Source organism: Agelaius tricolor, unplaced genomic scaffold (assembly GCF_023055355.1).
Source record: "Agelaius tricolor isolate 1412-34295 unplaced genomic scaffold, bAgeTri1.0.p SCAF_1, whole genome shotgun sequence".
Lineage (NCBI taxonomy): Eukaryota > Metazoa > Chordata > Aves > Passeriformes > Icteridae > Agelaius > Agelaius tricolor.
The window spans coordinates 8023522-8048577 of NW_027269261.1; the positions used below are offsets into that span (position 1 = coordinate 8023522).

At 41.2% G+C, this 25056-nt stretch overlaps 2 protein-coding genes across 2 annotated transcripts in view; one reads left to right on the plus strand and one right to left on the minus strand.

Moving 5' to 3' along the window:
* Positions 1–2922, plus strand: part of NVL (nuclear VCP like) — a 53940-nt gene extending 51018 nt beyond the window's left edge. Inside the window, exon 24 of the transcript XR_011678442.1 lies at positions 59–2922. The gene's annotated coding sequence lies outside the window, so the exon portion shown is untranslated. The remainder of the gene's footprint in view (positions 1–58) is intronic.
* Positions 2923–4003: 1081 nt separating this feature from the next.
* Positions 4004–17331, minus strand: FBXO28 (F-box protein 28). Its single transcript, XM_071422054.1, has 5 exons — positions 17091–17331; positions 11258–11367; positions 10144–10282; positions 7592–7787; positions 4004–5688 (listed from the first exon to the last, which is right to left on the minus strand). The coding sequence occupies exons 1-5, from the start codon at positions 17301–17303 to the stop codon at positions 5294–5296; spliced, it is 1053 nt and encodes a 350-aa protein (XP_071278155.1). The 5' UTR covers positions 17304–17331; the 3' UTR covers positions 4004–5293.
* Positions 17332–25056: the final 7725 nt, after the last annotated feature.

Below are 25056 nucleotides of genomic sequence, written 5' to 3' on the forward strand. Positions count from 1 at the left end.
CCCTCAGAGCGGGACAGGAGAAGCCCTCAGGACAGAAGGAGCCCTCAGAGCTGGGAAGGAGCAGCGATCGCCGTCCTAAACCCGCGTTCCCGTGATCTGCTGTCCTGGTCTGACCCCGTGCTTCCAGGCCCCTGCCTAAAGGTACTGAACTACAACTCCAAACGCCTATAGCAAAGTCTCCATTTCCTTCCCTTTTTGTGGTAAGATATTTGAAGAAATTCTTTGACAAACTCCTCTGTAAGGACTTACCTCCATTTAATCTGTCACTGCATGTATTTGTCATGAAACACTGACTGTGGGCAGTTCAGTGAGAAAGATTGCCCTGTGTAGAAGTTGAACTACTACTTGCTTGGAATTTCAGTTATCCACTCATAATAATCTACATCAGTAGATCAAAAATCCACTCAAATTAATCTAAATCAGCAGTAGTGATAAAAACAATGGAGGCTATTATCACAAAGTAAATTATGCCTTATCTATTCAGGTAGTATTAGTATCTCAAGGTTATGATTCATCACTTTAAATTTATTAGTAATAACGAGTACAAAAGGCTCATGCCTACAAGCTGCTGGAAGTCCCACATGCAACAGGGCTATTGGAGGGGAAATTCAATCCCTACCTGGAAATGTCTGCAACTCTGTGAAGCAGTGGGCAAAGCACAGGATCCATAAAACATAGCACTTTTGTGAATAGTTTGGTTTGCATGCATTTCAATTAGAGCACATTGGGGTGGGATTTAGAAGTGAAAAATGCAGCAAGGTGGTGAGACACGGGAAAGGTTTTGCTCAGCCTTTCCCTCCTCAGTCACAAAATCTGAACAGTGCAGACTGGTGCAGCATAAGAGGCAAAGCAGATGTCTAGATTGCATCGAGGCTCTGTGACCTTGCCAGGTTTACTTTTTGGTCAGTGACCATTTCACAATAAACCAGGAAGCTTTGGGGTTGCCAGTGCAGCAGCTGGCTGCAGAATCGCTGGGGTCACAAGCGTTTTACTCAGCTGCACTCCAAGCACCACATGGAACGTTTCTGACAGCGCTCCCTTCTGGCTGGAGATCAAATATTAGCACTGCTGATCTTTGTGCTAAAGAGCTCCTCATCCATGGGAAGGATCCTGCCAAAAGGAGTGTGGCAGCAGCAGGTGACAGGAGCGCTGGAGGAGTGACAGCACACGAAGAATTTGGTACACAGAGGCAGGTTTACAGCACCACAAACATACACAGGTTTGTAAATGGTCGTGAATTAAACAGAGGACCCCAGGTTTATAAACTAAACATTCCAGAGCAGTTAAACAAGGCTTAAACAACTAAAAAAAATATATTAAATAGGAAAGCTTTGGACAATTTAATTGCCCAAGTGTACTGGAGAGCAAAGTGTTTTCCCTATTTAATCACTGCATTTGATCATTTTGTGTAACATATCCAGATTTATTAGGTCTTCAGCAAGCCAACAGTGTTTGTATCTGATGTTTTCCATTCCAGAGACAGTGAGATCCAGTACCTATTGTGTCTCCAGCTGGCACAAAGCTTGAACAACAATCCTGGAATGTTCACTTACATGTGAACCAAAGCCAGGACTGCATCCTTAGAATGGGCAAGGTGAGATCCAGGCAGGAGGACTGCAGGAGTGGAGAGCACATGGACAAGCAAGCTGGCCCAGGTACAGTGCAAAGTAGCACAGAAATGCAGCTTGAGTTGAACAGAATAGTTCACAACTAGCAGACATGTTGCTGTAAAATAGTCCAAACTGAATTTACTAATTAATGAAGTAACAATCACTGAAATTTGCTAATTAGCCTCTTAAAAGCATCAGGAACACCAAGGAATCAGAGAATCCTCTCCTGTGCTGAGACACATTCTACTCTATCCTACATCATCCCATTTTCAAGAGGCTCTTAATGTTGAAAATTCCTCTGGCAGCCCTAGTGCTCCCCACAATTCACTGTTAGAAGATCTGAGTAAGAGCAACCAAGCTTCTGTTCAATTCTGTCTCACCTTTTGCATTAACAAGTTACACACAGGCATCCTTTGTAGCATTAATGAATATTAACATGCCATGCTGAGTATCAGAAACTGACCAAGTTCCATTTGTTTCCATCTGTTTTTAATCTGTGAAGTTTGCAGGTACTCTTCCTTCCTTCAGCACTTCCATTAGCCCAGGTTGGGAGGGTCCTTACATACTCTAGTTACACAGAAGCTGTTCAGTTTGGGAAGCAAGACCTTGTCACAAAACAGCTTTTCCCTCAAAAAAAGTACCACCATGGTATCTTTTGATCTTATTTTCACCATGTTCACTAGGTACACAAATTCATTTTAAAAAATCTCCAACCTTAATATGAAACAAAAAGCAAGTGCTATTTTTCTAAGCAAGTGCTAAGTTTCTAAGCAAGTGCTATTTTTAGAAAAGCAGCAAAGCTGGCCTTGGTAGTTTTAAGTTATTTTAAGACATCAGATATAAGACACTTAAAATTGCTTTTCCTGACAGCTCTGACTTTTCTTTCAGCCCTTGACACAAGTACTAAAATTGAACAGTGGATGGAAATAAATCAATTTCTCATGTAATTTTGCAAACTGCATCTCAGTCTCACTGTTTCAAGGCTCTCCCTTGAACAGATGATACAATCACTAATCACTACCAACACTACTTCGAGGCTGATACACCAACTCACATAAATGTGCACAGGCATTGAGAGTGACAAGAGATATAGTTTTACTTCAGGTGATTCATCAGCTTGCTCATATATTGCAAAATTCATCCTTTTTATTTAACAAGGGACAATATGGTGTCAGAAATTAATGTTCCAGCTGTTTTGTCTGAACAATTACTTCATTCTGGTTTTATTTCCCATATTTTTCTGGTGTACATTCCAACCAAGAGCCATCTGATGTTTCCTTCTCTGGGATGTGAAATAAAAACCACTGGTGTATCTTTATTGTGGAATTTCTTGTAACCATCCCCTCTATCCCTTCAGTTTCATGGGCCTCATTCCATTTCACTGGAATGAAAAATGTCAGCACATGGAGGAGCAGGATGCACCTGCAATCCTGGAGCACATGATACTTCCTTAAGCTGAAGGGTCCAAGCTGGCACAGTTCCCAGTGAACACTTCCCATAACAATTGGCTGTTGTTTTCCAGCTCAGTTTAGGAACAGCCAGAGATTCCCCAACACATCCAGAAATGCTACTCTGGACTAAACCTGAAACGATTTGTACACTGGGATGGTGGGGAGGGGGAAATTGTCTGCATGTTCTAGAAATTAACAGAGAAACTGAAGTGAAAAATATTCAAAATGTATGAATAAACCCCTTCATTAAATGAAATGGTAATTAGTCCATTACAGGAATTTTTTATCACAAATAACCATTCAATGAATTTGTATCACACAGTAATTCTAGCTATCATGCTGACCCCTTTGACTCCAAATTGTATTTTAAAAGTTAAGGTATATGCCAGTATTTTTAAGCTGAATAGCAGGTATCCATCTCCAAGACAGAGTTACCTGTAAAAAACATTCTGAGCTGTATAAACCAGTAAAAGCAAATGCTCCTTCAACAGTTTAAGTCTGCTCTCAGACAGCCTTCTATAATTTCCTTGATTATTAAGAAAAATGCCCTTTTTTTTTGGAAAGGACTTAAACTACTCGAGAAGTTTATTTGAAAGCTGAATGTCTGTCAAATATTAGACATTTGTAATGTTACTTCTGGTACGAGCTACTGTGTTTTAGAAGTAAAAATTGTAGCTGAAGTTTCAGGAAAAACATCAGTTTGCCACGATTATATAATACCTGACCAGACAACTTCTGATTTGTTTGGTGCTTTAAATACAGCCACTAGGTTATGCTGACAGCCATACAAAATGAACTTGCACTTTAACCCACAGCAGGAATATCAAGATTGTGAACAGCTACAAAATGCAGCATTTGCATTTTCAGTGCCATACCAAGTTGAATTCAGAACCACCTAAAGACAAAGCAGCAGCTGGTTAAAAAAAGAAAACAAAAGTCAAATTATAAAGCTACATAGTTTAGTACATTAAAACAAAACCAAAGACAATGGTATTTGTATAAGATTCCAAAAATATACAGATGGCAGGGGGGGAATAACCACTGTACACAACTCTGAGGTGGTTAAAGTGACCAGAGAGACTGAACAGTGCAAGACATGCTTTTCCAGTTACAAGCTCAAAACAGAAGTGCAAAAGAAATTAAAGCTCTGTCTGAAGTGATTTACCTTTTAGGATAAGGAAAGCTTAGAATATTGTCATCAGTGTTACAGAGAAATTTCCACCCCAACCCCAACACAGACACACAGAATAGCTGAAGTTTTACCATAATACAGCATTTCACTCCAGTGATGTCCCCAGAGCTTGGTGACTCCAGGGACAGTTGGCAGGTGCTCGGTGTTGGCCCACGACCCAAGGGATGCCCAGGCAGCCTCTCCACTCTCCAGCTTTGGCTAACAGCAGATCCCTGCCCTCCAGGCAGGGCGAGGGGCAGCCACACAGCCTGGGCACAAACGCTCTGTGCTGAAAGCAGAGACTGACTTATGGCTGAGGAACAAAGGAATTGCTTGACAGGTCTCTGTGCTCTCTCCCAGAGTTTGGAACAGTTTCAGGCAAGTGCTTTTGGCAGGCTGACTAAGCTGTACATGCATCTATCCATGCAAATGTAGAATATGGCTCCCAAGACCTAGAACCCGGGTGTGTGCATGTGAAGACTGGATAGAAGGCCCTTCCGTGGAAGTTTACAAAAATATATAGCCAATACTGTAGCTTAAGAAGTCAGTTTTACTCGTTACAGAGAACCCCAAAAAGTATTAACTACTTTTCAGACATTCCAGACAAGGTCACTTGTAACAAAAAAGGTCAAGTTCTCAAAAACAAGGTTTTAAAAGCGGATCTTTCCTTCAAGTGAACAGGACATCTGTTTTTACTCTTAACCATTTAGTCAGTTAAGACAATTTATTTAAGATTTCATGTGAACATATGCATAAACACAAATAAGTTTACTTTAAAACACATCTGCACGGAAAAAAAAGGTTAACCCTTCAAAACATAACAGAGCAGGTCTGGTTAGTATGTAGCTATTGCAAATCTTAAAGATTCTGTGCATTAGGCCCACCCATATAGAAAGCAGGGGAAAAGTCAATGAAAGAAAATCACTGTTCAAGTCTAAGTGGTGTTTTGAAGAGCCAGCAGCCTAAGTGACACCATGAAGCTGGTCACAGTATCCAAACAAGCAGGCCTGCTCGGGCTACTAGAGCAGTGTATCCTCCTGAAGGCGCCGTCTCCTCCCCGGTTATTTTCTGTTCCGAAGGCGTTTAGATTTCCTAGGACAGTCTGTGGAATCCACCGCCTTCCTCCTTTTCCTGGGAGATTGTTCGTTTGAGCCGGAACCCGAAGAATTCCCTACTGTGCTCTCCATCACCTCCCGCAGCTTGCGCTCCAGCTCGGCCAAGCGGGCGTTCTGTTCCCCAATGATTTGGGTCTGCTCAAGCAGTTTCTGGTCTTGATCCTGGAGCTGCTTCTGCTGCTCCTGCACTTTGAGGCGCAGCTCCGAGATCTCCCGCTTCAGCGCCGTCAGGCCCGTGCCGTTGGCTTTCACCTGCTGCTGCAGCTTGGTGACTTCCTGCCTGGAAGGGCTCTGCTTGGAGAACAGCTGCATTGTGGTCAGCGCTGCAGAAGGCCCTGGAACTTCAGAGACAACTGTGATTAGTGCTCTGTGACTTACAGGTAGAAATGGCACCCCAGTGTTAATGTTTTGCTTATCCCTACTTCCCACACGTGAATCTGAGCACCCACTGCGAGTTATGTGAACAGGCAAACAGATTTACAGTCACGTAAGTATCTAACAAAAACATGTGGTAATCTCAGAGCACAACCAGTTTAATTTAAAATACTTACAGCTTTTCAGTAGTTAGGAAAAAAATTCATAATTCATTTCCTGTACATAAGCCCCCCTCCTTTTGCTGCATCAAAAACTGTGTACAGCTATTGTGTTGTCATCTAGACTTAGTGTCACAGATGTTAAGACAAAATCCCACAAAAAAAAATTACTTAATATGGAATAGTTAAGACTGAATAAATATCTTTCATTAGAACAGCAAAATTCTGCTGTCTTAGCTGCAGCTAAAGTTCTAAAAAATTGTAATTTGGAACTTAACAAGGTATTTCGGTATAACTTACATTTTAGAAGAAAGGAATTTATTTTCCATGCTTCTTTAGAATCACTCCTCCTAAGCACTAAAACCATACTGGAATCTGAGCTTGGAACTGTTGATTCTAATAAAGTTCCTGCAAATCAAGGAGACTAACAGCTACTGTATAATTTCTTTCACTTTTTCTGCCATAAAAGGTATCTATCACTTTTTCTGTCATTATACTCTTCTAGAAACACTGTGCAATTAATGTGCAACTTTAAGTGTTCTACAGACAGAAGAGTCTGGAACAGTCATCCTCTTTTTCCTCCTTTTTTTCCATCAGGATGGCAGCACAGCTACCATTATGGGACACTAAGGGGTTGCTATTGGAGAGGTGATGCCCTTCCCTCAACAAGAGAGAGGCATTTTATGCACCACAAAGCCTTGGCCTTGAAAAGCTGATTGGTATCAACTGTGGGTTTGGGCGATACTTCCTCAGCTGAGAGGCTCAGTATATACTAACACATAGAATTAGAAAAAAATTAAACCCATATATCATTTGAAAAATTAAAGTACAACTAGCAGGACTATAATTTTAAAATTAAAATTTATATAATTATAAAAATTAAAGTACAACTAGCAGGATATACTAAAGGTGGCATATACACTTATGGCTAAAAGGATGGACAGGACATACAAGAAACAAAAGCATCTGCAGTTAGGCCTATTGTTTTCACTTAAGATGTATTTTTCCCCCCTAATTTTTACTAAGTTATCCTTCTAGAAAGTTAAATTTCACACTTCCTAAAATGGGAACACATCCTGTATAAGGAAAATTCTACAATTTTACCAATCTTTTGCCTTTTACCATTAGGATAAATTCAGCCAAGAGGCAACTACCTTGGAGTTTAGTTCACAAAAGTTCTGGGAAGTCTGACAGAATATTTGAAGGACCAGTTTAATGGCTTATTTATAGACTGTTATTTTAATTGCCTTTTCACTATTACCTGTAACTATTTTGCTTGTTAGTGCATAAAACAGTACCCCCAGCAAAGTAAAAAAAGCCCATTCCAGCCCTCTATGTGCTACTACAGCTTAGGCAAATTCATTTGCAGCTTGTCCTAAAAATAAAAGGCAGCGAGTTGTCATCTCATGTGCCAAATTTCAACCAAATGCAGCGATAAAGTCTCATTCATTGGTGGCACAAAAGCATTTGTTTAATGAATACACACTATGCATAATTCTAACATACATTCAAGTGACTGTTCTTTTAGTAGTACAAAGGCTCCTTAACTTTCAAAGCAAATGAATTTCAGTTAGCATTCTTAAGAAACAAGTATCATCAATATTTATGTAATAAAGCTCCCATTTAAGGGAGGGAGCTTAGAAAACATACAGTGCTGTGATTGTTTTAAAGAACAACTAAATAAAACTTAACTATACGTTGGAATTAATACCTGGGGCAGTTCCTATTAGACGTCCCGATACATCTGACCCAGGCATCTTTCTTTTCAGTATTGGAACAATCTTCTCATCAAAATATTCCATAGCCATGGAGGAAATGTCCCTTAGTTCTTGAAGAACTTCATGAGCTCTCTGAGGAGCTCTTGTAGAGTTTACATATCTTAGCACTCGATAAATTTCATCTATTACCTAAAACATTTAAGAAGAATTAGGATTTTCTGATAAAGGCAAGATTATTTCAGTTTGTTCTAGGAATTCTGGCATATTTAGGGGTTTTTTTAACCACATAACAGCTGCACACCACTGTGTGTTTTAGTTCCAGATCAGCTTTTTGAAGTGTTGCTCATGATATATCAGAGAAGCTATTAATTTAATCTATCACAACATCTCTCTTCAAAGTCATGAAATAATGCTCATTAGGTGATATTTGAAGTACAGGCATAGTTGGCTTGCAAGTTATATAATCTATACTCAGCAAAGCATGATCATTTCCTTCAGGAGAACCTGAAGCAAGAAGCCCTAAAGCAGAGCAGTCACTACCCCTGCCAGTCATGAAACAGAATTGGAGTAGCAAGAATTAGCATTATGTCAGCCTGAAGAGCTGTAAATATTTACTTGAGTCCACTTCCATACACACAAAACATTGCAAAGTCAGATTAAGTCCAAACTATATTCATTTACAAAACATCAATTCACTACTGACAGAGAGCAAAACTCTCGACAGGCTTGGAAAGCAAAGCCCTTTAGTTAGGAGAGATACAGAGAGATGAAAGGAGTCTTACTAATTTATGAATTAAAATCTGAGGCAGGTCAAGATAGGAGTGCTGGTCTCTTAGGCAAAGCTGTACAGGTATTTTGCACAGGATTAAGAATGTTTGAAGAACACACATAATAAGGACCTTGTAATACAGTTGCACCTCCTGTTCTGATAAAGGAAGCTTAGCTAAAAAGTCCCAAAAGCTACACAAGACCTAAGTTTCCCATCAAGCAACAAACAAATGACTGCTCTAATTTCATCCACTTCACATCCTCTTAGCAACAACATCCTCAATAGAAAACCTTGCAGCAGTGCTCTGCTATCACAGAATGCTGAACCTCAAACCAGGATTTGCATATTTTGACACAAATTCACTTCCTGGCACTTTTATGGTGACATTTCCTGAGGGCAGCAAAGCAGGTGGGAGGGAAACCTCGGACTGTAAGTGAACACTAAGCCTTGAATCTGATTGACCAAAATATTAATTAATGGGTGAACTGGTAACTGTGCTGAGAGTGCAGCAGTGCTAGCAAACTCACACACTAAGTAAATAATTAAAAAAAAACCCACCAACAACTTTTTAGCAGTTGTATCAAAATAAAATCAAGGTGTTTACAAGTTGGTGCCCACAAGGAAAAGCAAGCTCACCTGCCCAACTCCTGCACACCCCTGGTCTAGGATGAGTACTGCCTTTCCCTCTACTCTTCACAACATTTTTTTAAAGTATCCCATTTACCATGTATCAGGGACTTAAGTTCATTTGACTTCATTATATTAAATTTTTAAAAATACATGATATATAGCAGTATAATGTAAAGTCATACAAGAATATAATTTAAAATGAATACCAAGTCATCAAGAGTAACAGAAATAGTGACTTCTTCAAGATAAGAATACATTCCATGCCCACAGTTTATCCTACCACTGTATGCATAAATGCTTCCCCAGAATCCAGGAGAGAACTTTTCCATTCATCTCACTGCAATTCAGTTCTCTGCCCACCAAAAAGTAACATCAACATATCCCAACCTTACATGGAAGATCAATGAATAGAGCATTAGGATAATGTTCACTGATCTCATTTAATCCCTCAGCTGTACCAGTCTTCCTCTGAGCCTGATTTTGTCAATTCCCCTGTGCACTGGTGATTTCACAGCTTATAAAACATCGGTATCTCAAATGTACATCTTGCCTGCATAATTTATATTTAATGCTGGGCTGGTATTCTAAAACACCAGAACTGTTCAGTAATGTTCCCATTTAACACACTTTACATTTAAAATTAATTCCACCTACTGTACAAAAATATACCATCCACTGTAATACTGAACAGTGTTTTGACATACTAAATACCTTAATTCAATTAACCTGAAGTACTCAAACCCTTAAGAAGGTGCATAAAATCATGATTGACTGAGTACCTAGTGTTATGTGTAATCTAAATTACTACATCTTCAGATGGCCTGATCACATGTTTTTTTCTAAAAGGTTGTAGAAGATGAGTATACCACAAGTCAAACATCAGAATCAAGAGAGAATCTAAGGGCAAACAGAAATCTAATTTAAAATAATTAACATTTAAATACAGCCTGGTTTATTCATTTCAGACTACCTGGTAAAACAGAGTATTGGCTTGTAGGTTTATTTGCAAGTGTATATATATATATATATATATATGTATATATACACACACACAATATAAATTTTCCCCAGCTGTGCCAGATTAAGTGACACAATCCTATTTTTGAAACACAGATACATATTCCCATAATATAGTCTGCATTTTACCTTTCCAGGTATGAAGCAACAGAGATTGGAATCCACATACTTCATGAAAGTCATATTTAGGAGAGAGAGTCTCGTTTCCACAGCAGCGAGGATGTCTGCATGGCGAGCTAATGAATGGTTTCTCCTTTCTGACTCCCGTCTGGAAAACAGACCACAAGGTGACACTGATTTAACAAGGAGTTCAAAAATCCAACTGTAACATTTGTCAAGTTAATTTCACCCTTAAAACCCTGTAACCAATAATATCTGTCTTCACAGAAATAATAGATACTATAGAGACCCAGCTAGTAACAGCACACTACACTTTCTTAGACAAAATTTGTTCTCTAAATAATTAGTATACCTTATGTATAGTAAATTTTGTATGTAATTGAGGACTATTTAAGAACAAGGCTGCAATACTGACCAGCAGCAGACACTGAGTCAGAGGGAATGTATTTATCCCACTCACTCATATGGTCAGTACTTCAATGCAATTAAATAATAAATGTAATATATTGCTAGTGAAGTTTACATAGTAAGTAACTACTGTGAAGTTTAGGTTGAGCTAGAAACCCTTTTTGATAAAGGATGTCTATGCTAAGTAGCATTTAGTTTCTTCCCTCTGGCTGGGAAATCTGATAGGACACAGCAGCAGCTGCTCTTATTCAGTGGAAAGAGGAAGAAAGACATGGCTTTAGTGAGAAACTAGTTCCCAGTAATGCTCACATGTCAAATCCCTCTTCCTTGTTCCCATTTAATCCTTGCCAGTGAAAAACCTTGCCTTTTTTTAAGCAGAATATTTGATAAATCATCAGTGAAGGCAGTTGTTCTTGAAAAGGAATGGCATTTATTCATTCCCAGGAATCCTCGTTTGATTTGCCAGAAGAGTTGAGTAATACAGAACCCAGACTTCTCTGTTTGAAATACCAGACACACTTCTCACACCACTATTATGTAATTAAATCTTAAGTTCAAGGTGCTTTTAGAAAAAAAAAAAAATTAAATAAAGGCAAATGTGACTCAAATTTTCAAGATATATAAGAGAATTAGCCAGAAAGGAATTCCTTTTCAATAATCTGCTTAAATGAATCGAACACAATTAAATTTAATTCCAGTTTTAACTGGTACATACCTTGGAAGTTGAGCTTTAACTTGCTTTTGACACAAGTTGTGGTATCTCTCCACTTTCAGAAATCCCTGATTTAACATTCTCTGGCAAACCAAGTCCATGCGCTTACAAACCTGTATTTAAGTAAAAAGAAATCTTAAGGCTCAATTAAGGCCACAGCTCACTTTTACTATTATCTTACCCCTACTTGCCTGGTAGCAAAAGATTCTCTTACTGTTTTTTGCTCCATTTCAACAAGCAAAAACTGCAGTTGAGATTAAGGCATTTCCATCTCCACCAAAGATCAGAATACTCCAAAAAGGAGCAGCTATGTTTACACAGTTCACAAATAAATCTGTTGATTTTGCCTAACAAGAGACAGTGGGCTGAATGCCACCTATTAGAAGCAAATACAATTTCCTCTGATTTTAATGGAAGCTGCAAATGCCCATGCCTGGCTTTCAGCATGGTCTCCACAGTGATTCTGGTAGAAGAAATTAATATTTTGTAGTCTCAAAACCAGAAACCTTTAAACACAAGAAATCACGGTGGTCTTCTTCCAGTGTTTAAGGCTTATGTTTTTTAACTCAACCACAAATACATTTAAGAACACATGGAAAACATTGCACATGGAAAACAAGATTCTCCTTTTTGTATAAGAAAGTCTTCTCTGTTTAAAGAATTCCTTTATTTGCTGTTGGACACCAGTAGTCTCAGGGGTTTTTTGCCCCGCAGATTTAGAAAGAAGGGACATGAAGAGCTGCAGAAGATACAATAAACTGCTAAAGTTAAACCTTCACAAAGTTACCACTTACAGGACAAAGCCAACTCATACAGAAGTTTAAAGCAATTGCTATTCAATTCTGAAGATACAAGAGCTTAGTGACCCAACTATTCTTTGAAATAGTTTTGATTTTGTTGGGATTTTTTAGGTACTTAGGTCCACAGCTCCCACTGTGACCCCACTTGCCAATAAATACACTTTCTCTTTTTTTTTTTAAATAAACACTCTTTTCCTCCATACACTCATCATTTCATAACTTTAAAGTCTATGTAAGTTTATACCTTGAGGAAGAAGATTCTCACCTCTCCCAGTAAAACCTGCAATTACTTTGTGTGATGCCTTCTGTATAAAAAGAAAGAAGTTCTGCCAAGTTCTGTGAGAACTGACTACTTTCAGACAGCTCTGTATAGACAGCCCATTAAGCAGTGGCTGTGATCTGTCTGTGCTCCTCGGTATTATTACATCCTTCTGCTTAATAAAGGATCAGCCAGGCAAACGGCAGAGGGAGAGCCTCAGCACACTCTGCCCCACACTCAATGATCCAGTTAAACCATCTCCAGTGTATAAGGAAAAATGCTGGCCCTTCCTACAGGAAGGAGGAAATCCTTCTTTCTTCCCTGAGCTCGCAGCTCCAGGGGCGCACGGATTTAAACCATTTTTGAGTCAAGGCTTTGCAGCTTTCCCGCAGCTCCAACGGCACCAAATCCCTGCAGCAGGGACCGGGACCCGCACAGGGCTGCGGCAGCTCTGCGGTCCCCGGGCACCGGAGGAAGGAAGCATCTCCGGCCGCGCTCGGAGGCGGCAGAGCGGGCTTCAACCCCGCGCACAGTGACATCTGCCGGCAGACGGGCCCCCAGGAGCTGCAGCCCGCCGCACCGGGCTTGGAGCCTCGCTCCTCTGCTTGCCCTGCACAGCAGGAAGGATTATTTGCTCCAATTTCTCGACATTACCCATATTTAGGCAATCATCGGTCTAGAACCCAAACTCCGGGACCACCAGAAATCAAAAGTGTTTGTTTGCAACTTGTGTTAGCAATCATCTGGTAATTCTCAGCTAGTTCACCAGGTAAACCACAGAGCACCTGGATTTATAGGAACAATATACCTCTTCTAGACTGCACAGTCATATGCAGAGTAGCTTCATTACACTTCTAGGCGTCCACAGCAGTCCAAGACAGTTGGATATTACATATTCAACAGATCATAAATTGAATTTCCTTATCCTTGTATTTACAATTTTGGTGAATATTTTCTTATTTTAGTCACAGAGCTGAAAGAGGCTGTGTTTCCTCAAAGGTCAAGTCCAACCAGACCCTGTGTTCAAGTTTCAGGGTTAGAAAGGTATTCCAAATCCATCTAAAAAGCAGGAGAGGTTGCTTCTTCATGTGCTGACATTTATGTGAAAGCAGCTTCCTATGATCTTATAAACTAATTTTCCACTTCATTTGTAAACACACTGACACAATCTAACTTCCTTAAAAAGCATGTTTAATTTCTTCCAAGATTCACAACCAGGTAACCAACTCCAAAACAAATATAAAATATCCTGGAGTATTTAGATTCAATATGTTATTTTTCTTATTACACTGACACCGTGGTCTGTAAAATGCCTTTTTTAAGGTAAAGTAAGTGGAAAAATGCTTATAACTTCATCAAGAAACCTTAAAATAGAAATGCCTGTAAATATAGACTGGGAATATTAAAGCCATCCTGTCCAAAGGCTATCAGTCCTTACTTGTGCTGTGCAGGAAACAAGCACAAGTTTGCTACAGAATCTATGTAGTCCTGATGTGTGTCAGATTCCAAGACAACCTTCTCAGATTGTTCATGGAAGGAGGTTGTGGACTGTGTGATTTTAATCATGCTTGTTGTAGTAATAGCCTGAATGGAAGTGCCTTTCCAAGCTCTGACATGTGACTGAAAAAGAAACTGGAATCTAAGAATTTCATTATTATCCCACTGAGGTTGAAATTTCAAAGCTTCTGCAAGTTACTAAAAATATCCCTGTAAAAGGAGCCTTCAAAAGCTGGAAGATAGTGAGCTTGCCTGTCAGCATGCACAGTGGGCTTGTCCAAAGTATTACAGCTTCAGACACTGGCATCCTTGGGGTTCTCTGTGTTTCTCTCATGGGGATCATCAGAGGAAGCAGATGAAGTAAATACTCAAAAGGGCTGAAAGCAAAATGCTGCTGCTTTTCCTCTCATTCACTTTGTCTGAACAAAAATTTGAGGGCTCAAGATTTCCCTCATTTCAGACATGACCGCTCTCTGAATACCTATTGTTTAGTCTCTGCTCCTTGGATCTACTTCACTGCTTAAGCTGTAGGTGCTTCATTTCTGCTTTCTCACACAGTGACCCCAGGAACAGCAGCATTATGCTCAGGAAAGCAAGTGCTCTGTGCACAATGAGGGGCCCACGGCCTTGCCTTGCCTGATGGCAATCATCACAAGCAGGAAATGTTCTTTACCTCATCCTTTGAGGACAGAAAAAGACTTCTGGATCTTACGCCTGAGATTATGCTCCTCATTATGCTCTACATAAACAATGCACATTCCTATCTCCATTTCAATCTGAAAACATTCTGGTGCTCTGTGTCCTCCCACCCAGCCAACTCCTCAGTCTGCTGTTTTGTATACACTGTAGATCCAAACCTAGTTCAATCCAGAGATTGATTTTTTTTATGGATCACTGAGCTAAGGTGATCCAAAATAAAAAGCACATTAGGACATCCATTCCTTCCATGCTGGGATCCAGAAAATGCATCAAAATTATTGGTTTTAGGGAATCCACGTTTTTTGTCTAAACATGTATCATCAAACTTTGTTTAGGTCAACTGATGTCCTGGATGTTCCTGCCTTCCTCAAGATGCTTCATCCCATGGAATCTCACATTCTAAGGAGTAATGAGGCCGCTTTTGGGTATGTTTCTAATATGCATGAGACCTGAGCAATTTCATATCTGTCATTCAATTAATGTGCTCCTGCAACGTATCTTTAGCACAATACTACTTATTATAAGATACACTCATTCATCTTTGATAAGCAGCTCAAGTCAGTCCTCACAGAAAACAAAAATTTACTGTTTGTGCAAGGCAGCTTGTAGAGCAGGAACACGCAGGTCTTGAAAAACACCTTGAAAAATCCCAAAGTAATGAAATTTCTGAATTTATGCCTGGGCACTACTATTTTTAAAGGCTTCCTTAATTCTCTGACAAAAGCACCTGGAGCTATGAAGAACATCCAGTGTCTGCCAAAAGAACACCTTCAGCTCTGACCAGCCACCTGAAAGACCCAGCTGATCAAGCTTATGGGCTCACACCAGAAAGGCTTTGATTCTTTACATTACTGCTGGTTAACAAAAGGCTACTTTCTTCTCAGGAGAATGCTCATAATGCCTTCTGATGTGCTTAAGGGAACAGTTAGGAATTTGATGGAGATTAATTTTCTTGGCTGTCACTGACTCAAAAACTCAAAGTAGGGAAAGACCAACTGAATAGTTCCCTTCATTTTACACCCAGTATTGTTCTACATGTGCTTCAAAGTTGGTATTTATCAAGTCTGGTTTTGCATATTTCTAAAAGTTCTGAAAGGGCCAGTCCTCTTCTAGAAAAAGGAACTTGGAGGTGCTATACAAGGGAGCATAAACGTGTGACATTTTACTCCCTAAGTGCCAGTGAGTGTTAAACAGCTGGTTTAGTCCTGACATCCTTACCTTTCCTGCTCTCACCTTCACTGCCAACAGAACATTACAAACACTGAGAGCTGGAGAAAGAAAAAGCCTTCTGTGGACTTGTGAGAGCTCCCACAGGCACTACCATTCATAAGATGCAAGGGAAAGCTGCAGCCACGGGCTGTGCCTGCAATTCTGAGCCTGAAACGTGGCATATCCAAACACCATGTGATTTACTTCCCTTCCCCCTGGTCAAACTGCAGGTGCCACCTGGGATCTTGGGGATGTCCTGTGCAGGGCCAGGAGCTGGACTTTTGGGATCCTCGTGGCTCACTTCTATCTCAGCCTATTCTGTGTTTCTCAAGTACCACATCTTTTTTACAGATCCACTACCTACTCTCACAGAAGAAGCTGAAGCCTTGAGGGACTGACAGCACACTCGAGAAATATTTAGGAACTGGTGTGCTTGGAACAGTATAAATGAGAACAGATTTTCTGCTTGAAGAGCTTTCAGTTTATAGTTACAGTCAGGATGCAACACTTCAGGTTGCTGATCCAGGACACAGGCAGTCCAATTTCCTGCAGAAATACACTTGTAATGTTATCCAGTTTAGACTAATCGAGTTCTTAAAATAGGAATGGTACAGTGCATGCACATTTACTGAGAGTTACATAAGCTGTGCATTAATTCCCTCACTATTATTCCATTTACAACCTCGTAAGAGATTCAGTAAGACAACAGCTTATCATAATATGACATGGTTTACATCAGGCTCCTTATGCAGGCAGTTAAATATTGATATACATTGATCTCCTCGCTGACAGCTGCGGGGTTTTTTGGCATTATCAAGTTCAGAGGTGCAGATACTATATGCTATTAATTACACATCCACTAAGACTAGAAGAAACAGGCAGGTTTTTTTTTGTGGGGGTTTTTTTTTTTTTTTACATCTTCTTTTTTGACCCACATTTCTAGATAAGGGAGGATTCTTGGAGCAGCAGGCTCACCACCTCCTACACTTGTAGGCTTAAGCCCTATAAGCAAAAATAAACACACATATGAGACACAATAGACTACCCACCCCAACCAGTCACTGGGAGAAACGAGCCGCCAGCAGCCCGGTGCTTTCTCACAGAGCGTGAAAGGAATGAAAGAAGTAAGAGACGGTATAAAGAGCTTTAGGAATGCGCGTATGGCAGCGCACACGGAGAGCGGAGAAGGGATAAAGCCCCATCCCACCCACTCCACCTCATTCAGCCCGTTCCCCGGCGAGCGCAGCAGCCGGCGGGGGGCACCGGGGCCGCCGCCGCCACCGCCGCCCTGCCCCGGGCCAGGCGGGCTGAGCCCGGTCCCGGCCGCAGCCCCGCGGCCCCCGCCCCGCCGCCTCCCCTCCGCGGCCCCTACCAAGCGCAGCTGGCTCGTCTCATCGTAGGACAGGAAGCTGAGGATGCTCTCGATAGCCACGATGGGCAGCCCCATGAGCGTGTTGCTCTGAGGCGGCGGCTCCATGGGCGCCAGCGGTTCGGCGGCCTCCGGCAGCGGGGCCGGGGAGAGCCGCGCCGAGCCCGGGGCGCCGCCTTCGCCCTCCGACACGAGCCGCTCCTCCGGCGCCGCCATCTTGCAGCCCGTCCTTCCTCCGCGGGGGGACGGCACCGCCTCTCTGTGACGCCTCTTCCGCAGCCGTCACGGCGAGCCCGCCCCGGCATTCCCGCAGGGAGTGAGGGAGATGGAACCCCCAGCGCTGCTGCGGTGCCCTGGGGCTCGGGTCGCTGCCCCTGCCCGGGGAGCCGTTCGCCGGCGGGCGGGTGCCAGAGGCATGGTGTCCGACTCTTGTCCGTGGTGCAGGAGACAGGACGAGGAGCAAGGGCCGTAGGCTGAAACATGAGAAGTTCGCCAGCCCGAGGGAGAATTTTTTAAGCTGAGGGTGGCAGAGCGTCTGCCCAGGGAGGTCGTGGAGTCTCCCTCCCTGGCGACATTCAGACCCCGCCTAGACACGTTCCTGTGGCACTTGCTCTAGGTGACCCTGCCTTGGCAGGCGGTTGGACTGGTGATCTCCAAAGGTCCCTTCCAACCCTAATGATTCCCATGTAGGATTCCCACTCTCTCCGTTAGGAATTTCCCTTATACACAACCTGAACTTCCCCCGAGGCGGCTTTAGAGCATCCCCTCGTGTTCTACGGCTGGAGGCCGGAGAGAAGGGATGAACGCCTCCCTCTCCATGCCCCTCTGAGCAAATTCCGTGGGAAGGACCTCCCAAACATCCGTGGGAAGGACCTCCCAAACCTCCGTGGGTGCTGCTGCGCCCCAGTTCGGCAGCGCTCCGTCCGCACAGGCACAGGTAGTGACCTACCGGGAGAATGTGCTTGGATTACAGTGAGGCAGCTACACGGTGGAAAATATCTTCGTAGCTCCTAAGCGAGACAAAACTACATCCTCATTACAAAGTAATCCAACCTGCTGAGTTTGGCCTATGGATGGGCAAGCACCCTTTCAGTGGTTGGTGTTCAAGCTGCCCCTGCTCTGGTGGCACAGGGAGCCACAGCAGCCAGGGGGCTGCAGGTCCACTGTCGGCCTTTGGGATCAGAGCCAGCTGGCAAAACCCTCGGCAGCCCGAAAACCACTGCCTGGAACCAGGCATAATTGAGCAGCAGAACACTCAGAATAAAGGAAACTCTGCTCCTTTATTTGCACTTTATCCTGTATGTTAAGGAGGTTTCTGGATCAGATTGCTGGGACAACAAAGGGATGGGACCAAGAGCTGTTTCTAGAACATTCCATGGTGCTTCTGAGAAGAGACACTCCTCAGTTTCACAAGCATTTTAGCCTGACAGGAGTTGGCACAGCTTTGAAAAGTATGGTGCCAGTCTCCTCAGTGCCTTCAGCTGCTGCTGCTGCTTCATTTCTCATAAGCAGCTTTGGGTGTCTGTGCTTGACTGGGGAACTGAAGACTCACTTGCCAGAGGAAATCACTAAACAAATCCCAAGAGTGCTGGTAGCAAAATGTGAGGGAAAAAGACATCAAATGTTTGGGGAGAATGAGACCACTTCTTTCAGTACCTGCACCTAGGTAGTGCAGCTTAAAATATTACAGGACTAAAGAATTAGCTGCCTGCAGCACCTCTGTACATTTTTTTTTTTCATGCTTCCTCTCTTTGAAGTTTTATCCTAACCCATTTCTTTCACTCCCCCCTCTCCTCAGAAACTCATCTGCAACCTCTTTCTTAAAAAAAAAAAAAAAAAAAAAAACCAAACCAAAACCAACAAACAAACAAACAAAACCCCCCCAAACCAAAAAGAGGCATCTGGAAAAGAATTAACTTGGGAGCAGGGCAAAGGCAAGGGTAAGGCTTTATGTGTGTCATCCTAATGGCACTCCAAAAATGTGTGCTGAAATTAATATTTCCTTTTTAGGAGCAGAACACTGTGTGCCTTGTATGGATCTGGAAGTGTTTTGCTCCCTCCCCTCAACTCATCAATGCTGCTATCTTGCAGCAGGGGTTTTATTCTTGTGCATGGTTTTCAGACCTGATCTCCTTTCACATGCACCGTCAGCAGTTTAAAACTCACTCAGGAGAATTCTTTATGAACTTGTGACTTGGCACGTGAAGTTTGGGCTGGCAGTGTGTTGATGCTTTAAAAGGAAGTGGAATTTTTCATCCTACCTAAGCATATAAGATTTCACTTTGTTTCAAGAGAGTGTTTCTTTTTTTTTTTTTGGCTATATAATTTAGGCAATTTCAGTTTTTTAGATACAGCTCTATGTTTAATAAATATAAGCTGTATGTTTTTCATATCACCAAACAAAAGAAATACAACGAACAGTATATATTTTTTGCTAAGTATATACATAGCTTAACAGTTAATAAGTCTATTTTAGTAAGTTGGGTAATTCTGCTCCCTTCCAGGTTCTGACTCATGTCCTTCTCCAGTGTATCTGGTGTCATTTTTCTGAGCATGCATCACTTTGCATTAATTTGAATAACACAGTTCTCATGCACTTTCACAAAACCCCCATTACAGACTCTCCAGTGGATGAACTTCGCAGTTATTTTGGGATACTGTGAAGCCAGAAAACTTGCTAATATTTTCTGAAAGGGATAAAATAAAGTTATGTAGAATCTGTTGGCATATTACGTGTCATGTATAGCCTTGAAATAGCCTTAAATCTTAAAATCTAGAAATAGCCATCGTTTTTATTTAATCATGTTAGAATTATGAGCATAGTTGGATTGATTTTTTTTTAACTTCTCAATGACTCACAAGAAGGTGTTAGGGGAAATGAATTTTTTCACTCCTTTCATGCAAAAATCCACATAATATTTTGATTTATGTTTGGGGGAATGAAATTTGGATCTCCCCATACTCTGGACTACATATTGTGCTCCCAATTGATTGGAGTGTGGTGTGTTCAAATTTTACTGAAATTGTGTGGAATATTTTGGTTGGGCTTTGTATGGAAGCAAGCAACACCAAGAACTGTGATGAAGAGGAAGGAGCCTGGCTCAAACACGAGTCAAGTTGTATCTATGAGATCTGAGCAAGGAGGAGAAATTAAAGAAAGGGTGGAAAGAGAGAGAGTGAGAAGCAGGAGCTAACAAGCAGACATCTGGGAAGATGGGAGTGGTGGAAAAAATTTAGCAGCGGGGGTTGGAGGTGAAGGAAAGTGTGTAAGTAGGTCAGAACTGTCATGTTGATTAGGAATATTGGAGCAAAGAGGAGTAACGTGCTCAGAAACTGATGGTAAGAGCAGAAGTTGGGTGGGAGGAGAACAGATTTGTTTTATTAAGTCAGTGTAATCAATAGAAAAATAGAAAAGCCTTTCCCACACGATGTGTTTCCTTCTCGGGGGCAGCAGCAGTTTGCTCACTTCATGGATATTAGGAATTTTTTTTAAAGAGATGGTGAATTTGAAAGAAGTCTGGTCTATTCACACAGCTGTGCTTTCATTCAGGCTGTTGGACACTAAGGCAGAGTAAAGTCTTTCTTGCTTAAAGGTCTTTTTGTGAAAGGCATTAAAAATGGAAAAAAAGTAATATTTAAATTTCCCTTGAGGGTGTTGTTAATAAACACAGCAGTGTAAATTTGAACACATTAATCTTTCACAGCTGAAACTTTTAATCCTTTAATAGGTAAATGAGTAAATATTGTGGTATGGAGTCAGCTTCAGATATGAATGTAATCCCAGTTTAATTAAATCAATATAAATATTTAACTGGATCCTTTGCAGTTTAATCAGTTTTGGACCCTGTAGTGCTACATGTTGCATAAAAATCTGGTTGAGAAACTGACTCTAAAATCTACATCTGCCCCTTTATTTACTTGTAATACTGTATATTAGGTATCTAAAAGTAATAATATGGTGATGTTGGGAGGCAGAAGAATATGATGCTCCATGGAGATGAGAGGTAGAAGCAAAAGGAAAACAAGTAGAAGACAGGAAGACAGAAAATAGATTCTCTCTAGATTTTTCTGAACTGAAAGTGTAGCGACCAGACCAATCTTGAGTGGTTTATGTAGGCCAGGCATGTTGCACAGTCAAGCTTTCATCAAATATGTTTTTCTGTTTCAAATGTCAAGAAAAAAACTTAAAATGTTTTCATATCCACGGGGAAAATGGCATTTGTAGACACATACTGTATTAATTCTGTACTACTACAAATTAATTCCAAATCAGGTAAACTGATGTACTTGGGGAATAAAGAAGACAAGGGTTCAGACAAATACCCCTTCTATTTCCTTGCAGTCAAAATACCTCCCCCAGGGAGGCTACAGAATCAGCTCCTGATGGTTACACACCTCCCTCACACAGCTGTACTCAGAACTAACTTTGGTCAACAAGCTTAGATAAAAAAAAATGAGAGGCTTTCATTAGCTAACATGACTTTTGCTAATTCTCTGTATTATTCTCTTGTAGGGTGTTTGCCATCCCTAGGGCACAGAATTCATTATCACCATGAGGAAGGGCTCAGTTTTGATGTAAGTTCCAAGGAATTCCTTTAATTTCAGTATACTAGCACATATTTACACTATGATAAAGATAATTCAGAGAAGACATCAGTAATGTCTCTGTGTCTCAGAGATATCAGTTCAGTTTGGTGAAATGCCATAGACACAACAAACTGCACAAGTACTTTTGATGTCCCCAGGTCTGCCAGGGTTATCTCAAGCAGAATTTGATATTCTGAGGCACAGGACTATAGCTCTGTGTCAGAAAGTGCAAAGAAAATACATAAATTAACCATGAGAAGAGGTTTACAAAGGCATGGTCTGCTCAGTCCTGCAGTCACTTTACAAAAAAAGATATTGTTGAGGGCCTGATCTTGAAATAATTTTATATTTTCTGAAATCCTTCTGGTTTAATTCTCTCTTGACTCCAGAGGGGCTGCTAGCATGAGCTAAGTCTGGCTTCTTGGCAGCTAAGCAATAGGGATGAGGCAACAGTAAAATGGCAGTGTTCATTTAACCCTCCACATCCTCCAAGCATCCAGCTGGGATGAAGCTCCAGACTCACTGTGTGGATAATCAGCATCTTAAAGCTTCTGGGAAGGAATGGCATTTTGACCACAGAATTTCTGTTTCATCAGCTGAATAGATTTGTGCTTAATGAGCAAATGAGCACGTGTTTCAGTTCCTTCCCTGTTTTTCCTCCCTGGCCAGCGCCCTTATGGGGCTGGGTGAGTGGCTGCAGGCAGATAAAGCTTTCCCAAGTCACTCTAATTGTCCTAAACAGATGGTTTGTTACAGAGGGTCTTCTGTCAGGATCTGTGCTCAGATCAATTGATAGGGATCCAGAGTGAGTGTAGTGAATATAATTTGATTATTGAGAAGAATGGCAGCTGTGTGTGATGCATACAAAACACTAATTTGTTGAAGGATGCTGGGGTCTAATGGAAGAGGAAGTTTCTCCTCTTTTGAAGACACAGTGCAGACTTGCTTTAGCTGGCTGGTTGTTCAATTACCTGTGAGGGAAAAAACCCCCCACAGAATTTAAATTACATAGAAAAGACTTTTGAGTGAGGAAATTAGAATTTTCTTCCAGCAAGTAACTTGAGAAGTTGGAAGAGCTTTAGTTAAATAATTCCTTATTGACCTGGAATAAATTGAAGACATCTCTTTAAAGTGAGTGATGCCTGTGATATTAATGACACTTTCTATTTTTAGAGAATCATCATTTGAAACTGTATTTAAATGATCTGCTTAAGGCCTGAATAGGTTGCATTAAAATTGATGCAAATTTCTGAAGTATTTTCTGAGTGCTGCTGGCTCTGTACAATTATTAGTTTACTGAGTAACATGATAATGTACTTTGTGCAGTGGGTGCATGTGGGACTGTCACAACTTAGATAATGGGGTTAGTTTACAGAGAAGGATACAAGTTAAGCAAAAAATAATTTTTAACTAACTTTAAAGTTACAGAGTCTGAACTTTGGTTGTCTGATGTAGTTGCTTATATGCATGACCAGCTCCTACATACAGTGACCAATGATGTTTATATTTACTTTGTGTAGTAGTCAGTGCTATCTCAAAGCAAGGCACCATCTCTCATGGCTCTGAGTGAGGTAAATGTAACTCAGCTGTTCCTCATGTTGGGAAAATCTAGATTTTGTTTCAGCTGTGGTGTAGGGATGTGACAGAATACAGCTATTTGTTTAGATTTTAAATGGATTTAATCTGAGTGTGAATAAGGAAGCATATGTCCCAACCAAAATGGACTTGGTGTGAGCACAAAGCACACACCATCCAAGGAGGGCCCTGATGATGTTGATATTCTGCATTAAGCATGCCCTGATGTGATAAACTCCCTCAAGAGGCTCATTTCAGCTTCCAGACACAAGTTTAGAGAGGTGGCTTATCTCCAAGGGGAAGGTATGTCTGCTGTACAGCTCCTCAATGTCCAAGAAAACTACTCTTAGAGAGCAGGCTGACAGAAGTGGTGGCAAGCCAGTGTGTTTTAATTTAAAGTTTACACTTGTTAAATGCTTCTTGATGTGCTGCTTTGAATGTAGCATGGACCAAAAAGCTTTTTCTTTGGAAGCAGCCACTGGAATAACATGGGATGTCCTAGCTGATGTTAGCAAATTTCTGAAAAGATTTCATAAATGTTACCTGCAGACTTTGGAACTTGGTCAAGCACTGGAACAGGCTGCCCAGAAAAGTGATGGAATCATTGCCCCAGAAGTGTTCAACAATACATAGTTATGGCACTATAGTAGTGAAGGACCTGGCAATGTTGGGTTAATGGTTGGACTTAATGAGTTAAGAGGTCTTTCCCAACCTTAATGATTCTATGGCTCTATGAGCTAGAGAACTTTATTTTCCAGCTGGGAGATGGTAATTTCTCTGTGTTTTCCCCCGAACTGTTTCTGCTCTAAGGTCTGTTATCTGATGTTTTGAAAACAAACTCAGTTATGGGAATGCAGCATTAAATAGTGGAAACGGATCTAACAACAACAAGAGGGCAGCTGGTGGATTAGCAGAACTGTATGTAGGTGCTGAAAGTGTTAAACCATCTGTTTTCTCTTCTTTAGCTGCATTTTCTCTTTGTGAGGAAGTTTGACAACACGGACTAATCGAGGCCTTTGTGTTGAATCACTGCCTGGAAAAGCCTTATCTTGAGCTGAAGAGGAGCTGTCTAAATTAGGTGCCAGAATTTCAACATTGCTGGAAAGAATCCAAACTTATGAAGCTGCCGTGCCACAGCCCGATGAGTTTAGGTGAGCAATTCTCTTGGCATGCCCCCTTTTTTTTTTTTTTTTTTTCTTTTCCTTTTCTCCACAGGCAATCTTAATTCCAAAGCTTTTCCTTCCTTCTGGGCTCTTAAATCATATCCTTGGGGAATTAAGAGCTCACAAGTCTGACTTGGTGGAGTTTTAACAGTAGGTGGCAGTGGACAGCAAATCTAACCCAGCTGCCCTCCTGTACCTCTTCTGTTGCTGCTGCTCTCTTGATTTATGTCAAACACCCTCCGAAATTACCGCCTTAGAAGCAGTCTAAAAAACAGATTCAGCTTTTTGCTGAAGAATTGAAGGGTTTATTAAAAACAACCAAAAGGTAGAGCTTTTTTTCCCCCCCTTTAAAATCTTATGAGTTCTTGCAAAAGGAATGTTACCTGATAATCCTCCAAATTTTTGTCAGGACTGTAAAAGGGGACTTGTCTGGTCTGGAAGTAGTGTTACTATTAAAATCGCTTGGATACAGCACTGAAGAAATTATGTGGAGTTTTGGAGTTCTAAGTAGTGTGCTGAGAGCATGAAATACAGCAGTGTTTTTCCAGCCCTGTCCTACAGATCCCATTGTATGGGAAGATTAATGACAAGAAAAGATGATGTTGTTTATTTCTACTGATTATCATTACCAATAGTGTCTGTAA

What these genes read in the sequence shown, in the direction of transcription:
- FBXO28 (XM_071422054.1), bottom strand. Translation starts at nt 17,303, where the DNA reads ATGGCGGCGCCGGAGGAGCGGCTCGTGTCGGAGGGCGAAGGCGGCGCC. An exon ending in GTTGCTTCATACCTGGAAAG is followed by an intron (nt 7,788 to 10,143) that starts GTAAAATGCAGA and finishes TAAATGTTTTAG; the next exon opens with GTAATAGATGAAATTTATCG. An exon ending in TCTAATAGGAACTGCCCCAG is followed by an intron (nt 5,689 to 7,591) that starts GTATTAATTCCA and finishes TTGTCTCTGAAG; the next exon opens with TTCCAGGGCCTTCTGCAGCG.